Below are 18,092 nucleotides of genomic sequence, written 5' to 3' on the forward strand. Positions count from 1 at the left end.
ATTAAAAACTTACATGCTTGATCAGACCAATGGCATATGTAGTCAAGCATCTTATTTCCAAAAGGGGTCAAGTTCTTTGCTCACCAGCCCACTGATGGCCAACAGAAGAAATCTTTACAGTATTGTGTTGGTAGAACAACATCACTTTCAGCGAATATCTGAACGTGACATCACATTACTGAAGTGACATCAGTGTAACGCTTTAGGATCAATGTGACATAACATCAGTGATGTGACATCACTTCCAGTATTTGCTGAAAATGACATTGAGCCACCCACATGGCACCATTTCCTTAGCCTTGCATCTCTTTCTGCTGGCAACCGTATCTGTAAGTGACATCATGTCATCCAAATCTTCACCTGGAAGTGATATCTGCCCCCTGAAACTCCACCCTCCTCAGACACCACCCCCCAATTCTCCCAGCATTTGAAAGGATAAGGCTGGCAACTGTAGCTGATGAACTCAAAGATGCCACCTGGACTTTCCTCCACCTCAGTGAAGCATCAGATGGTTCTCAAGAAGCAGCAGTTTATGTCTTCAGGAGCACCAGTTCAGAAACAAATACCTTCATCATAGCAGCAAGCTTGGTTTGCAACCTCTTCGTAACATATTTTAATTAACACCAGCACCTGATGACAGCCATTTTGTGATTGGCTCCAGGACCAATGGCAGCCATTTTGCAGTTACTTTCATTCCTCGTTCTCAGAAGTGCCTGAAGGTCAGTGGTTTTCAAAGTTGATTTTACTGCCCCCCAGGGGGCGATAAGATTATCGGGAAGGGGCACTAAGAGGCAGGGTTGGCAGGAAGTGGAAGTGGCCCTTTCAATTGTGCTGTTCTCTTATTTACAATAGATCAAGCTATGGAATCATGCTGGCAAATCTGGTGGAAACTCAGATTTTTTTTCTGGCTTTGCTAGTATTACTGGGTGAAATTCATCAATTTTGTTGAATAAATTAAACTAAGAAGTTTTAATTGGATTTTGAATAATGTGCAATTAATTGTTACGGTTTTTAATTTCATTGTTGTTATCCTCCTTAGTGAGTCATGCAAACCACTATTTTGAATAATGCTTTTTATAGGGTAGGGGGCACTAGGAATGAGTTTATGGAACCAAGGGGGCAGCAGTTTAGGAACCACTGCTCTAGGCTCAACAAGGTTAGGAGCATCTGCCCTCAACTCTATCTGTTTCATTGTTTTATTGTTCGGGGCAATCCCACCAACCACACCCTGAATTCTAGGCTTCCAACTTGATCAGTCAGAGTTTGCGGCTGCTTCAGGCTTGGTTTTATCTCCACCAGTCACTCTTAGACTGTACATGCAAGGCCAATAATTTATCTGATTTTACTGTCACTGCCAACACAGTCCAGCCACGGAGGTACTTAGTGTGGTTTTGTTTGTCTCAAAACTTCTTTTTAAAGAACAATATTAAGGGCAAACATGCCCCCAAAACGTTGGCACATAAACAGTGTGGAGCAAATGACATAAAAACAAGGGCCCAGCTGTAAAATATATTTGCAGTTTGGAATGAAGCTGCTTGAGAGAAGTCTCGTTCTTGTCACCTCGAAACTAATCCAAGTTTCCACAACATTTATTTTTGGGGCAGAAGCCACTCCACCAAGCGGGGGAAACCCTTTTTGTTCCCCTTTGTTTTCGGATGGATGGAAAATGCGGGCTCAGAACTGCACCGTTTGCAACGCCCTGTGTTTCATGCTTCTAGCCAGAGCCACGGGAGCGCCTCGTGATCAGAGACGATTGGGGCTTCTCAGTTGAATCAGAAAAGCATACACGCACGTACCCAACTTCGGTAAAAGTATTTATATACTTATATATATATGATTTTTTTTGTCCTGACTGTGTCAAAAGCTGACCCAAAATCAATAAAGAGTCCCTCGTCGCTGGATCCTTCCATGTGCGCGCGCGTGTGTACTTTTATGGTTGCTGCGGCCAAGCAGTTTCCAAAAAGCGGGGGAGGCAGTTGGGATAGCCCAAGCGCGTCCTTCGCCTGTGCGTTCACCCTACCCTGCTGCTGCTCACAGTATCTTGGGGATGTGCCTAGAGACCCACCCGCTCTCTTCTCCAAGCCGGCAGCGTGCAGAACAAACCGCTGGCGCCCAGCCAGCCGAGCAAGTCCCAGTTACCTCCCACTCGGCAGCAGCTCTTAAAAAAAACAAAACAGGATCTTCCTCCTTCGGATCCTTTAAATTATAATTCAGAGAACCCCTCTGCAGAGCCTCCAGTGAACCCAGGGCACCATGTCTGGGAGCAAATACGTAGACTCAGAGGTAGGAGGACTTTGCTTTGCAGTTTTTTTTTCTTCTTCAAACTGCCTTGCGTTCCTGGCATTGCGTACCTGCCCCAGCCATCTCAGGGAGCACTCTTGGCTCGTCCCTTATCTTGTTCTCAGCGAAAAGGCTTTTTTGCAGAGTTGGAGACAGACTGTTTCTACAGGGCAATCGGGGGTGATTGGTCTGTTGTTGCGAGTAATCTGATCTTCTGGCTTGGGCACTTGTTTGCTCCCTCACCCCCCCCCCCCCCCCCCCCCCCGCGCACTCCACTTCACGCCGTTCAGAGGCTGCAGTGGAGTCTACGCGGACTTCAGCCGGACCTTCGGTGAAATTACGCTTAGAGTAAGTGGTTGGGAGGATCGCTTTGAAGATGTTTTCCCGCTACCCGTGCAAAAGCATATAAGCAAGTTGCCCAAAGGGAGATAATTTAATTCTTATAAAAGCAAATGAAAGTGTTCCTCAAGTCAAAATTCGGCTGTATTAGGAGGAGCTCCAGGAAGTTGGGATTTTTTTCAGATGAAGTATTCTGTCAACTCCCAGTCGAATTAGATCAAAGTCTTTAGGTCCTGTAAAGGGAGTTATTTGCCTCCCGCGGGCAAAAGCCGGTTAGTTCGGTTTCAGTGGATGGTAATTCAGGGCTAGGGGCAAAATATTTTGCATCGCCTTTCGGGAGGGCTTCTGCAAGAAAAAGAAGGCGCTGCTGGCAGTTTCGTGAATTGGTGGCCCTTTGAATAAATGCCCCTTTCATCGCCCCTGGGCATTTAACAGAGGGCTTGAAAAGGGAAGCTTTTCCAGCCTTTCGCTCCATACATGTATTTGGGTGGTCGGGATCCCTAACCGGAGGATGGTAGTGATTCCGCACAGGGAACGAATTAGTATCCAAGGACTGGTTCAAAGCGACGTCTTAGGAGTCAGATCATATGACCCTCCTTTCCCAAGGAGCGTGTCTTGTTTTTGAAACTTTGGAAAAGTCTATTTAATTCCGTAAAAGTCATTCTCTCCTTTGCCTTTTTTGGGAGGATAGCCATAGAGATACCCTGCCGTCGCCACCAGGAGCTGCCTGGCTAAACCAGGTGTCCAGGCCTGCCGCTGAAGAAGGGACAGAGAGGTGAGCACTAAGGGTGCCAGGGAACTGTCTCTCAAATAAGGTCGCGATCCTCAAACGGCGCGAGTTTGCAAGGGACCTGAACTTAACGGGGCCCGCTGCTTCCCAAGAAACAGGCAGCGAATCGGGGCGATGCGTCGGCGCGCTTGCCCGGGCCAAGCCGAGGCGCACGGAAAGAAGACGGGAGGGGTCATGTAGGATCCCGTGGGTTTGTCGCTGGAGAAGGGCCCTGGAGGGTAGGGGAGCCCGATAAACGAGGCGATTTGGGGGATGGTGTGATGCCAAGGTGCCCGCGCCCTGCCCGCTGGGGAGTTCCCTGGGTGTTGCGCGCACCCGGAGAGGACCCCTGGCGGCTGGCGTGGGAGTCGCGGCTCCGGCTGGTCCCGAGGGGTGTGGTGTAGGTATTTTGTGTCTATTTAAAAAGCCAGCCTTGGGGCATTCCCTGGACGAACCTTCTCTTGCCTCCTGCCCGCTCCAGCTGCTCCGCGGACGTCCGATGAGACGGTGAAACTTTGGGACGCGCCCCTTTCCGCGCCGTCTATAGTGCGGCGGGCTGATCGCTGCCCCCTCCTTTTCCAGGGCTTTTTGTACACAGCGCCCATCAGGGAGCACGGCAATATCTACAAGCCCAACAACAAGGCCATGGCAGATGAAATGAACGAGAAGGAGTTCCACGACGTGCATACGAAAGAAATCGACCTGGTCAATCGGGACCCCAAGCATCTCAACGACGACGTGGTCAAGGTAGGAAGTCGCATCCTCCTCCCACCCCCAAGCAAATAATCCCTAATAGCCTCCAAAAATGAGTCTGTGAGCGAAGGGGGAAGGGAGGAGGAGGATGCCAGGGTGTAGCGCGTGGCTCGCGAGGAGGGGGGGGGGAGGGGAAGTATTGGTTCAGTTTGGAAAATCAAGGGAGAAAGCACAGGGACACTCCCAGGAGACTGTGGGATCACAGTGGTAGCTGGTTCTTTAACCATGAGTAATCACACTCTGCAAAAATGTTTGTTGCCTGTACCGTGCCCTTTTGAAAGAGATGGGTGGAGTATTGTAATGCAGAAGATGCATCAACTTGCATATGAGTATTAATGGCATTAGTGGCATAGGATTGTGTACGTTTATCTGTGTTTTAAGCTTCCAACAAATAAGCAGCATGTTCAAGAAAGTTCCCACAAAGGAAGTATATCCTGTTACAGGAATAAAATTTCTTCCTATTTATTTTCTGCTTGAAGCTGTTTGACCTAAAGTTATCTATTGATATCTGCCCACTGGATAATTATTTATTTGGAAGAATATGTCTCTTACCTCTATAATCCCTTGGAACAGCTAGTATTTCTTAACCAAAGGTGCTCCTCTGTGAATGAGAGTGACCCAGCCTCACAGGTTGTTGTGAACAGGAACATTTTTAAAAATTATAACTGGCTCATTCCGCATGGGCCAAAAACAGCGGTGTGAAAACAGTGTGAAAATGGTGTAAAAGGGTCTAAAATGGTGTGAAAGGGTTTATACCATTTTCACACCACTGTTTTTGGCCCATGCGGAATCAGCCACACACATTCACAAATGAAATAAAGTAGCTGTTCTAGCACAAAGGCACCTTATTTGTGGCCTCCATCAGGGAATGCTGTTTTAAGCAATTCTGTGTTGGCTTCTGAGGATGGCAGTTAACATTAATGCATATTAAAAGCATTTCACTCTTGCCAAACAGCCAATAGAAGCATGTCCCAATAACTGGAACAATATTTGCCAATTCACTGTCTTTAAATAAAACTTTGTCTAACTAAATAGAAAAAAATGCATTGCATGAAGAAAAATACAAGATATCAAGATGTTCTCAGAAGCCATGACTAGATGGTTTCTTTTTTTGAAAGTGAGACTGTAATTCTCTTTGGAATATGAAAGAAAATGAGAAAAGCATATAGTTGCAGTGCTTTTGATTAGTAGAAAGATGCCAGCAGTAGATTTTATAAAGTTTGCTGCCCAGTTAGTCGGCTGGCACTTGTCTACTAATCAAAAGCTAACCTAACATTACATTCAGAGGTATTAAGTAGCATCTTAAAATCTTTTCCCGGGAGGGAATGCCCCTTCTAGTGTGGTGCTTGTTAGAACATGTTTAAAAACTAGACTTTTTATTTTCTGAAGGACAATTGTTTACTCCTGTGCACATTCTGGACAGTTTTAATCAAATTAAAACTGGTGGAATTAAACTGGCATGACTACAATTTTATGGGCATGCTTGGGAGGGAGACGTTTCTTATAAGTAAATGTGCATAAGATCAGTTCACATGATTTCTTTAATTGTATGACAGACTTAGGAAAACAGAGAAGGCTTAACTGAATACAATAATTTGCTGCTCATGAACTGGGAAGAAATCCTGCACAAATTTCATTATGTGAACCTAGTTTTATTCACAGAGCTGGATACACACAGATACTCTGCCTGAGCCAAATGAAGACAAAGGTAGTGGTGGTGTGTGTGTGTCTTTTTTTCCAACCTAAAAATGCTAAAAGAAGGGGAAAAGAAACCATTAACTGGCTTGGCATAAGGCCCTTCTGGATCTCTTGATGGTGCAAATGTTGAACTTTGGCCATTCCAAATCTGGGTCAGTGGAAATTGTTATCAGGGCCCATCTGGATCAGAAAAATAATCTGTTCTTGGCAGAACCTGCATCCGATTGCAAATTTGACAGCCAGAGATGGTTATAAAGCAGTGCAACCCTGTGCAGAGCTGCTCCATTTCAATAGACCTAGATTGGAGTTAGGTTTCCTAAGATTGCACTATTAAGCAGCAGGATGATACAGTTCCCAGTTCTGTTGTTGTACTTTGGGGAAAATCCATTCGTTCTGTTGGCATAGAACGATGAAGCATGGGTGGTAGGGGATGTTTGTTTGGGCAGGATTTCTGCAAATGAATGAATAGCAGGATGTTTGCCATATCTGGTTGTCCAAGATTATAAAGTACCATGGCTGAATTTGATGATTGTGGGATCAGTTCTAGAAATTATTTTTGTTATCAATTTTTAAAACCAGTCAGACAGTTAGGAATAAAGAGGAGAGTGTGTCCAAATCTGTGTAGAGAATAACTCCATTACTACTGAGTAATCAAAAGTTGCCCCTGCATATCTTGGATTAGGGAGAACATGCCTTTCGGGCTGGTTTGAAATCTGGCTGTCTACTTGGAGTGACTTGCACTGATATTTGAGTGTACAGGATCTTGGATCTTAAAAACCTTTGGTTCTGTCATTGCAAAGAAGGTTCATCATGCCTATTATTTTCTGACATTTAGGTTCTAGTTGAAGGTAAATCTTTTCCAAAGTACTTCTGAGGCCTAGAGAATCTTCAGATACGTGTTGCTGCTGGTTATGTTTCCAAGCCTATCTTAGTTTTAAAATAGCTTTGTATAAAACTGTGATTTTTATATTGCTTTTGCTTTGTTGTGAATTTAGTATTGATGTAAAAAGTAAAAACACAGGCAGATTATAACTGAATGTTTTCCCCTATCAAATAGTGCCTGCTTTTTGAAGGCTAGCACATCAGGATTAATTCTAGAACCCTTTTTCCTAAAGTGCTAGTGTGGAGATTTTGATAGGCAGAAACAATCCAAACGGCCACACCAGCATTCTAAAATGGAACTACTCTCCCTGAACCTTAGTTCCTAAGGAAAGATGGGCATAGAGAAGAGCATATTTTCAAGCTCATTATTTAGCAGTTCCCAAAGCAACAAAATCATCTGAGGATTAATCATATGTCCAAAGCTCAGTGGAATCCAGATAACTCCAGACAACATTACTCAACAGAGAAAGATAGATTCTACTAGGGAAAGGAGGCCTTTTGCCATGGTGGCGGGGGAGGAACCTCTCCCAAGGGAAATATTAAAAAAATGGCAATACATCATTGTGTTCCAAAGGAAATGGGACAATTAAGAATGACTTCAAACAGTGTTCCAAAACTCTCAGGACATTACTTTTGACATATATGTATGTATAAAGTGCCATGGAAGTTACCACTAAAGGAACATTTTATCATCCTGAATGTTGTTTTGGAATTGTTTTTATAATTATGTGTAGCATTTTCTTCTGCAGATCTGCATTCAGAGTGTTTCTGTAAGGAAAGCAACAATAGGTTGTCCAACTTCAAGAAGGCAAATAAGTGTTTTTGCCTGCTGCCCTTTTTGTTTGAGTCAAGGCCAAACGGCAGGCATTAGGTGGGAATACCACTGAAGTGTGACATTCAACAGGAACTTCTTTAAAATTCTTGTGATTATGGAATCATTCTGAAATTCTGTGCTGGCTTCTAATATAAACTGAAGACCCATCTGCACAAACAGCGTAGAAGATGGTACTCCTGTACTGTGCCACTTCCAAATGCAAGTGAAAAGACCATGTCTGCCCCCTGCTTGGGAAAAAAAAGCACTGAACATATAGAACAGGGGTAGGGAACCTGCGGCTCTCCAGATGTTCAGGAACTACAATTCCCATCAGCCTCTGTCAGCATGGCCAATTGGCCATGCTGGTAGGGGCTGATGGGAATTGTAGTTCCTGAACATCTGGAGAGCCGCAGGTTCCCTACCCCTGATATAGAACAACATATAGAAGAATAATTCTATATAGTAATCTAATATAGTAATATAGTACCTCTATATAGTATATAGTCTAAAACATTCCTAATAGATTGCTGTACATACTGTGCTTGAAAACCTCCACTAAGACTCAGTCTTCTCTCACCAGTGTCAAAATCATTTGGGAGTTCTCAAATTCAGCTGAGATACCTTATTGAAGACCATTAGATCTTGACACTCCGGAACATCAGAAAACAAGTCTGCCTTTTATTTGTCAGCCTCTCAGGTATTTGAAGAGCAGAGTTATCTCTAGACATTCCCAGCTCATTCAAACTTTCCATCTAGGACTTGTTTTCAGGCCACCACCATCACCACTATTCTTCCACATCCTTTGACTACATCCTTCTTATAGCCTGTGACCCAGAACTGTGTATGATACTCCAGATGAGATCCGATTAGTGCAGAGCGGAATAGAACATGGAAAACTAGAAAGCCAGGATGCAGGATAGGCTAGAATTTACCTGACAGGATTGTTGTCGGGATAAGTGCAGTAGAAAATAACAACGTAAACTGCCCTGAGATTCATGGAGAAGAAGGCAGAATAGAAAATGATACGATGGATACATGGGATTTTTTTAGCTTCATAGGCCCATCGGTTTTTTGGAATTGTGAGAAATATCCACATTTAACAAACACATGACTCATTCTTTGTGCCTGTGGTACTTCATGGAGAGCTGCTTCAGGCTACAGTTTCCTCATTCGGCTGGAGACAACTGTTTATGTATGTCTAATGAGTAAAATCTCTATTCTCATACCAGAAAGTACGGAAGGTAGTTTTAGTAATGTTTCTGGATTGATTAAATACATGGTGCAGCTCAAGGCCATAAAATGAAAGCTTGTTAGATGCTAGAGGGTTGCATGTGTTGCAGTTCTGCTGACTGTTGAATATTTGAGGCTCACCTCCAGTTCCAGAGTTCTGAGCATTTTACCTATTTGCTCAGCAGTTTTGCATTCCTTGTTGCTTACTCCATGGCAAAACCTGTACAGTCACATAAAAGCCTAAACCAGAAGACAAATTATCTGGCAAAAGACTTCATAATTTTTTAAAAAATTCTCATAACTTAGGAAAAGCCAGGAATGTTCTTCCCCCATGAACAACAGAAGTTGCTACACAGTTTTCCAGAACCCCAGATAAATAAACTTTTGAGTTTCAGCAAGCAGTGCATAAGATGCCAACAAGCAGAAGCCTTACAAACCTTGGTAATTTTTGCCTCTTGGGTTGTGTCGTCAAAACCTGGTTGAGCTTTACTGGCCTACAAAACTCTTTTCCCTTTCCACAATTAAAAGAAGTGGAATGTAATATCAATCAGTCAGTGTTTATTGCTGTAACCAAAGGCCAAGGCAAAACAGGTTGAAATCACTAGTAAGTATCAAGAACTTCCCATACAGACAAGTTAAACTCACAAATAAAATGGAGAAATTGTGTTGAAGGAGTTTGCTTTTCTTTGTTCACAAGTTTTGTTTGCCTTCCAGTGCAAGATCTGCACCTATTAGAGTATTGCTTGCAGTGCTACATATATATTAAATGCTTACCTCGGGGTTTTCCACTGCACAGTGCGCTTGTAGTGGATTTCTTCACATTTCTCTGTTTACACACAAGAAGGCACGCACTTCTGCCATGCAGTTTTTGTACACAGAACTCCTCCAGGCCTGCTGAGAACTCTTCTGGCCCTGCTTTTCCTGGTTCTCAACTCTGCCCATCTAGTCGTTTCTTAAGGCACAGATCTCATCACACCCACTAGCCTCAAGATTTCTGGCTTTGACAATTGCTATTCTATTGGTACCATAGCCTTTTCCAAAAATAATCTCTCCCCTAAATGAAAGAGGCAAAGCAGCTCCCTGAACCACATACTACTGAAAAGGAGATAATGTATAGAGCTGATATTCCCTCTCCCTTGTCTCCCCTCCACACTCACACACATACACTTCTGTTGCCGCAGGAGAAGAAAGAGGCTTATTTTAAAATAAAGCCATGTTGGAATATTTTTTTTTCAAGCCCCCTCGATCATCAGGGAGGGCAGAAGTAGAGTGGGGGAAGTGGGGTAGAGCCAAAAAGAGATCCTGCTCCTACTGTTCCTTAGAAAACCCAACTCTCTGTTGTTATTATATTGAGATATCAATAGAGAAGCAGGAAAAAAGCTGGCAAAATGGAAGTGGGGGAGGACATAGATACAGTGCAAGGGAGTGGGAAGGGTGAAGCTAGGTAGGTTGACTGGGGGTGGAGGGAACATGTCCTGGGCAAAGTTGTGCTCACTGGCAAATCTGCTTGCTCTGGCAGTGAAGCAAATTAAAAGACACACTAGAAGTGGTCTTGTTTGTCGCAGAGAGGATGGAAAGTAAAAGCAGGGTTTGAGAAAATACGTCCATACAAGAAATCTTCCCATGACAGACATTCACTCCCATAGTATACCAGATGCCTTGTGCATAATTGGCCCATTACGGTTCAAGTACAGATCAACAGTGCAGCAAGATCTCATAGAGATGTGTATTTAAAACTACAAAATAGCTGAAGCATTATGAGGTTTTTGAGTTGCATAGAACACTTCATCTGAGCATGTTATATATGGTTGCACACTTTGGAGCCAGGTTTTTTAAGACATCAAGTTTATCAAAATTTGGGAGGGAGAGAAAAGTGGTTAGGTAAAGGAAGGAGTAGCAGAAGACGGAAAGAGACTTACAGTTCAGTCCTTTACACAGTTTTACCATTCTCACAGTGTAATCCTGAGTTATGCCAGCAAAGAAGGCAACTGGGAGTGGCTAAACCCAGAAGAGAGCTGGATTTCCAGACCTGTGTTGGTATCCTCCTGGACACCAGTGTGGCTGGGGGCATTCTGGAGACATTCTTGGGGTTGAAGCTGACATTAGTCAGCTTCCATAAGAGTTTCACACCGGAATGGTTCTGGCATGGCTGTTAAAAACAGTGGCATAAGTCTGTTTCTTCCATGGGTCTCTATGGGCGATAAGAGGGATTTTGAATTTCCCTCCTGCCTGCACTGCCTGGAGTGCCTTTGGAGACAACACAGTGCCACATTTGCCACACTGCATCCAGTTGCTGCAGCTCTCTCCCCACATCTGGATTGCATTATAAGCCCATTGAAAATAGGCCAAAAAGGATATAACTGCTTATGATTGTTCATTCAAGGACTCACTGTTTCTCCATTGAGAGCCATCCCCTCATGAAGCTGCTTTTTCCTAAGAAATTATCATTGGGATTTTGTTAAACATGTGTCTCAAAATTATTTTTTTTAAATCATCGAACATATGTCTGTGAACATATATGACCTCTAATAGCTGAATGAAATATCCAGATCCATGTGCTTAACCTCTGAAATCAGAATGTTGAGGATGGCTGGCCTCTGTTATTATCAGTATGCTGAATGAGATGCAACATTGGTCCCAACCTATCAGGGAGCTCCTTACGTTCCTAACCTACACCCAACTCTGGACATGACTCACATAGGGAGTAGATTGATTTATGTGTTGCCTGCTCCTACATTCTGCTCTTCTCTGTAGTCACTTTTCTTACCCAAAGCAACTTTACTGTGATTCCTTTCTACCCCTCTCTGATCACAGCATGACTGGAGAAAAGTTAGTGGAAGAGGTGGAGAGGAATGAAGCACTGTCCTAAGAGAATCTTGTTGCTGAAAGAATCTGGCTTTGAAGCATAAACATGAACAAAAAGTCTACTGACATCTCTGGAGTTTATACAGAAATGTATACATCAGTGTTTTAGACCTTTCAATGCTTTTAGCATTTGTTCCAGTGCAGTGCAATGCAGCCTCTCCCTACTCCCACACATGGCCTTTCAAAATCAAGAAATATTGCCAGGGACGCAGCTAACTGGTCTTTGCCTTTTGGTACCCCTGATTGTAGCCAGTCAGACTATGCTTGCATTCTAAGAGGGTGGGGCAGAGAGAAAGAGACCCTTGTATCTGTTCTCTTTGGCAACTCCCACACAGGGTAGCCCATAATTTTGTGCTGAGCTTTGTTTCTGTTTCTTTTAAAAACAAAAACAAAGGCTGCAATTCTGTGCAAGGGAGTAAATCTCTGTTGGAATCAGAGGCTTTTACTTCCTGAGCCAATATTGTGCTGCAAAATTCAGATAGGCCTTTACAATTCTGTCTGATTACAGAAGCCAGCCTTTCCACCAGTGCAGTTAGTAATTGAAATCATCCACTTAAGCAGTTCTGTCAGCTGGCTGGAGTTCAGCTAGCATCAGAATTAAACATATTCCAGATTCTTGGCATGAAGATTAACAAACTCTTACCCACCCACCAGGTATACTAGTTTCTGAGTGTCTTATTTACACACCTGCGTCAATCTGAAATTTCTGTTTATGGTTTTTTTTAAATTACCACTGGGCAGTTTTAAAAACAGAGGGTGCCCAAACCAAAATAATACTTAGAGTATGCATGCAAATAATGAATATAATGAACCATTTAAAATACTTTAAGAAGTGATTTTGTACTGATAGTTGAGTACCAGATTATCATCATTATTACTACTGTGATCTTGGAACTACTTCTGGTTGTTCCTCTGCAGTTTTTTACTTGAATCACTTGTTTTTGGTTTTGTTGAATAACTGCTACGGAATTCAGTAGCAGTTCACTTTAATTTCTTCAGGCATGGTTGAGAACTACAGTCAAAATGACTCAAGTTCAGAGCACAAGTAGCTTTTCAGAATATACAGTCTAAATAAGTCAGAAACAAAACTTCAGAACTCAACTTCAATATCTTTATTTTAAAGAATCTAACTTTTTAAAAAAGGGAAAAACCTTTAGAAAAGGTTGCCGGTATTCCAGTGTCTTGGATCATTTCTGCACTGCGGTAGAAGCAGAGCCACGGGACCATCCACACAGTCCTGTGCGGGTGGCCCTGAAGCTGCTGCAAACCGCAAAGGTGGCTCGCATGTAGCTGCCTCAGGTCTGCGTGGTTTGTTTACCTTTTCTTCCCGCCAGAGCGGGGAAGTGACACGCCCACACTGCCCTCTGCCCCACAGGGATTGGAGGGCAGCGTGGGTGTGTCCCTTCTACCTCCAGAGCCTTGGAGGGAAGACAAGATAAACAAACCATGCAGACCCAGGCAGTACCTGAAAGTGGCGCCCTCACACCAGTGCCCTTCAGACGGCGCCGGCGGGAAGATGCGGCTTTCCAAAAAACTTTCTCATTGAGCAAGTTTTGAAAGCATAGTTTTCCCATTGTTTGGGGGTGGGTGGGCGTGGTGCTGCTGCACTGCAGCAACGGCAGCTGTGCAAACAGCACCCCAGGGACCATCCCTAGGGCTCTGTTTTTGGCCCATGCAGAAACGGCCTTGATGTTGCTGTTTCACAATTCAGTGAGGACAGGAAAGAGGGGAGAAAGTGACAGAAACATTGTCCAACTTACAGAATGTAATCATCTGCACCACAATAGAAAGTTAGGAGCAAATAAGAGACTGCATGAGCTTATTATTTCTGCAGATGGTACAAAAGTGAAGTTCTTTACCCGTGAATTTAATGTAGGATATAAACAACAGTCTTGTGAGTGTTTGCCATCTTTCTTGATTTGTGGACAAGAATCTGAGTCTGAGCTCAGCTGTCATTTCCCCCAATGTTTAACTCTCAGCAATTGATCAAGCGTGAAGGGCTGATTCAAAATTGACTCCTTAAGGCCAACCTTGTGGGTGGGCAGGGTGTGTGTGAGTGGATGGCTGTGTAATGTTACCTTTTTTTAAAAGGTATTTTTTCAGGAGTTAGAAGGAAGAAGCAGGTAGAGGCAATGCTGCTCTCAATCGAGGCCACTTTTCTGTTTCAAAATGTCTCCTACACTTGAAGTTCCTTTTGCTCTGTTAAAAAGATTGTTGGGTACACTATCTATGTATACATTTTAGTTTGACCCATAGAAGAAGTAAGAGAGAGATTGGCAAAACTTTTCATGTTGCTGGAGTCTTGTATGAAAAGGGAAGTTTGTGCCATGGAGAAATGCATGTCCTCCCAACATGCTACAGGTTCTTCATATCCCACCTCACCCACCCATAGGGGAGAGACATGAGTTTCCTTTTCACACTTATACCAAAAAGCATGGGAAGATGATGCCTATTTGTGTATTCTTTGTTAGTGTTTCTGCATCACACTCAAACTTATGACTGATCTGCAGATTGTTTTTAGCTTGTACTGATATTGGTTTTCCTGGATTGAATTCACATGTTGTAAAGTGACAGCATGAGCACTGTGCCCTGAGCCAGTTCCCAACTTTTAGGCTATTCAAATAGGAAGAGTGCTCCCAGAAACTAACAAATCCAGACAGCCTTTCAAATACATCCATACTGGCTGCGAGTAAACAGTTTCTTTTCCTGGACATCCTATGTTAGCCATGCCTTATTGATGGTCAAACATTTATTCTGGCTACAAAGGCCAAGATGTCCTTGGTAGCCACTGTTATACACTGTGAGGGACTTCTTACAAGCCTGACTGAAGACTTTGCCTTTTTGAAAGTTCTGCTCTATAAAAATGTTTTTGCCTGTCTCAGGAAAGTCTTAAAAATACAGATTTAGTGATGTGTTCACTTAGAATAGTTCTGGAGGCCACCTTTGACAGCACAGTGGGGTTTATTGCTTTTTTTTGTCTTTAGCCCTCTTGTATGTAATGAATCTCAAAGGTTAACTAGGCAGATTGTGATGAGCAAATTGCTTCAGAGGCCAATCAGATTCTACTTTGCAGTCTGCTTGTTTACGCTGGTACACTTGGATCTAAAAATACCAATTTTTGTCTCAGTTGGGCTTCAAAAATTCTTCTATAGAGTGTGTAGGAAGTAGGCATTCACTAGCTTTCTTCCTGTTACAGAAAGCATTTTGAACACTTGTGAGAATCTCAGTGGTTAACCCGTAATTGAGTTTATTCAGATCTAAGGTTCATTTTGTTTACACTTCAGAGTTTTTTCCCCAGCATAATTGAACCCTTATGTACTGGTTTTCACTTTAATGCCAGTGCCCATGATTCATAATCCCACAGGAAAATGTTTGCTTTTTGTATGACAGGGTGCCTGTGCACAATCCATGTGCATATAGATCAAAACAGCAGTTCCTAAACAAGATTGATGGCCCATACAAGCCAGTATCTGGGCTTGAAAATGGCCTTGTGGATGGCAGCTATCTCAGCAAATGGGAATCAAGCGGAATTATGGAAGCAACTACTGAGGGTGATGATGAGGTACTCCTTGATGGAGGCTGGACAACCATCTGGTGGAAATGCTCAAGCTTTGGATTTTCTGCTTTGAGCAGAGGAATTGGTCTAGATAACCTATAAGATCCTTCCAACCCTTTTATTAATAATATGCACAATTCCTTGGGATGTCACATCAGAATCAATGAGTTTAGGGTGGAGGAACTCTGCATAGAATTGCACCAAAAATCACTTGGCTCTTCTGCTTTTCCTGCTTCAGCCTGCCATCTACATCTTCCCTCAGCAGAAATTAGAAATCAACCGTTTGGACTATGCCTTTAATTCCAGTAGCAACCCCCTTATTGACAGTAGCAGTAAAATTGAGACAACCCTCTTCCTTTAACCTTGTACTCGTTAACTTTGTACTGTAAGCATGTATGAGAGAACAGATCAAATGCAGAAAATATACCAAATTAATGAGCTGATTGTACTTTGAGACAGCTGGGAAGGTAAAAAACATTGCCTGGAGAAGTTATAATTCTCCTAAAAAAGATCACAGTCTGGTACATTTAAAACAGAATTTTCTACTTATGTAGGCGTACCAGCTCTCTGTCTTTCCACTTCATAAATGTTTCCTGAATGAAACAGACATGCAAATAATATACACATTGAAGGAAGCAGACATGGTGTGCGTCCAAAAATACTTGGACTTCACATGTTCATTGTTATACAAGAACTCATAATCACCAGGTTTGTCTCAGTTCAGGAATAGGTCTGCTAACTTGAACATGTCAGACCTCTTATTCTTAGCCATAGTTTCAGTTCCTTGTACCTTCATGTGCTTTTCTGCTAATAACTTTGAAGTCTCAAGTGGAGGTCAAATTTATCTAGGATGTAGAGTTCATTTGGTTTGGGAAGAATTACATGAGGGACAAATGTAGTATTTTGCTTTGTTTGTATCTGGTATTTTTGCTGCGTTTTGAACTATGCGATTACTGATAGGTTTAGCTCTTCAAATAGGAAAGGAAAAAGATTCCATCACAGCTGAAGGTGAAAGTGCTGCATTCCTTCAGTCAGCCTGTTGCTGATAAGTACTTACGTTGAAGTTTTTAAAGGACAGTTAAGGATGATCTAAATTCAGGGGCATAGCTCTAGAAAATGGTACCTGGGGCAAGCAGTTGCCCCCTCTAAAAACTCCATCAGGGTTTTTCCAATGCTGAACTAAATATTGCTACTTGTCCACCCAACCCTCTTCTCTCTATCTAGTCAGTTAAACTTCCTGGATGCCTTTAGGTTTTAAAAGTTGTCAGGATGAGACCTGCACTGGGTCCCAGCTGGATTCTGCTATCTCTGGTGCAAATTGTGAGGAGACAGAGAAGGGGGGAGGACAAACAAATGTGACCTAGCTTGTGTCAGTAGCAAAAACAAACACACAAACACCCCCAGTGTAGGTGATACTAAATATCTCTAAAGCAGGAAAGAATAAGAACAGGCAGAAGTGGTACAGACACCAACGTTTTCAGCTGGTTAGTATATGAAAGGAAGAAGGGGAGAAAGACACCACCCTGCTTTCAAAATCAGTCAGTGAGCAGTTTGGGCTACAGTTCCACTCAAAATTGGGACAGATATTTGGGAGTCAAACCATCAAACTCAGAGGGGCTTACTTCAGAGTAAACTTGCATGGGCTGTACAGCTGGAAACTGATGCACAGCTGGAAACCAAGTGCTTGTCAGTCAGTATAGATAAGACTGACCTTGATGCACACACAGTCTCACTCTGGCAAAGGTAGCTTCATGTGGGGCTGTCAAGGGCTTTGTAGACAGTCCTCAAAGTGACATAATAATCATATGCAAAAGTCACAACTGTAAAATCCCAAGTCCACTCTGTTATTCGAAGTGATGGGGGACTCTCCCTTTTAGAGTGGGGAATTAACAAGAGCAGATCTTTGGCTTATTGAGCTGTCGGGCAAGCTCAAGAACTTTGTTGCCTATATATAAAATGCGCCCCCTGCAGCCCAAAAACCGAAAAAGCACTTTAAAATACAAAAAAAAAACACAAACGGGGGGCGGAGCTTCGGACATGCAATGTGGGGGTTTGAACCCAAGAACACCCCCCCCCCATTACCTACATCCTTGATATATACCAAGATCAGCTTTTGCGTGAAGTTCCCAGGAAACAAAATAAAGGCTAACAAAGTTATTTAGAGATAACGGGTGCACACAATAATCAAAGCAGCAGAACACACACACAGTCCTAGAATATAAGTAGTGTTGAGGGGAGAGGTTTGGAATAGATGAAGGGAATTGGGAAATAGGGGTTGGAGCAAAACAGTCTGATGAACAGAAACTGTAGCTCTGTTAGAAGAAGGAACAATGCATTGGGGACAATTATCAACAGACAAAGAGGTGTCCAGCAATATTGAACATTGACTACTGGGAGAAGAGACTACTTAAAGGGGAAAGGGACCCTCAGGGCTATACAGAATCACCCTTAGTCTCCTAGGACAAACGAGAGTCCTGCCTTTCCAGGAAAAGACTAGAGGCAGACATCAAATTAAGTGCTGAGTTGTTAATCTAATGGTTTCAGTACTAGCCTGATGCACTAAGTTGGGAGTGCCTGGAGGTGGGCAGAGAGCTGAATCAATCACAGCTGTAAAACTAGGGCAATGTAAATAAGGTGATCTTTAGAGAGAGATTAGCCAGAGAAAGAAGTTTTGAATTAGTGCAATATCGACAGAACCACTTGGGGCAAATACGTTAACAAGTCTTTTGTCTTCGCAGGGCGAATAGTCCAGGGCTGGAGTTGGGAAGTGAAAACTTCCAAAGCAGAGGCATTGTTTTTTCTTAACCCCTTTAGGAAGGGTGTGATGCAGGTATTTTGCCAGGTAGAGAGCAAGTTCAGACAAGCTTTTACAGTCTTTGTGGGTACACTAGCCAATGCAGAGAATG

At 43.0% G+C, this 18,092-nt stretch overlaps 1 protein-coding gene across 5 annotated transcripts in view; it reads left to right on the forward strand.

Moving 5' to 3' along the window:
* Positions 1–2,015: 2,015 nt before the first annotated feature.
* The window catches only part of CAV1 (caveolin 1), a 38,114-nt gene continuing 22,037 nt past the window's right edge, over positions 2,016–18,092 (forward strand). The window contains exons 1-3 of one of the 5 annotated variants that reach the window (XM_048500715.1): positions 2,162–2,283; positions 3,311–3,394; positions 3,971–4,135. In XM_048500715.1, the coding sequence (XP_048356672.1) occupies positions 4,034–4,135 (102 nt within the window). In that variant the 5' untranslated portion in view covers positions 2,162–2,283; positions 3,311–3,394; positions 3,971–4,033. Of the gene's footprint in view, positions 2,284–2,510; positions 2,629–3,310; positions 3,395–3,869; positions 4,136–18,092 lie in introns of those variants that run through there. The other 4 variants (XM_048500716.1, XM_048500714.1, XM_048500719.1 and 1 more) reach the window with 4 other exon arrangements.

Source organism: Sphaerodactylus townsendi, linkage group LG06 (assembly GCF_021028975.2).
Source record: "Sphaerodactylus townsendi isolate TG3544 linkage group LG06, MPM_Stown_v2.3, whole genome shotgun sequence".
NCBI classification, from domain to species: domain Eukaryota; kingdom Metazoa; phylum Chordata; class Lepidosauria; order Squamata; family Sphaerodactylidae; genus Sphaerodactylus; species Sphaerodactylus townsendi.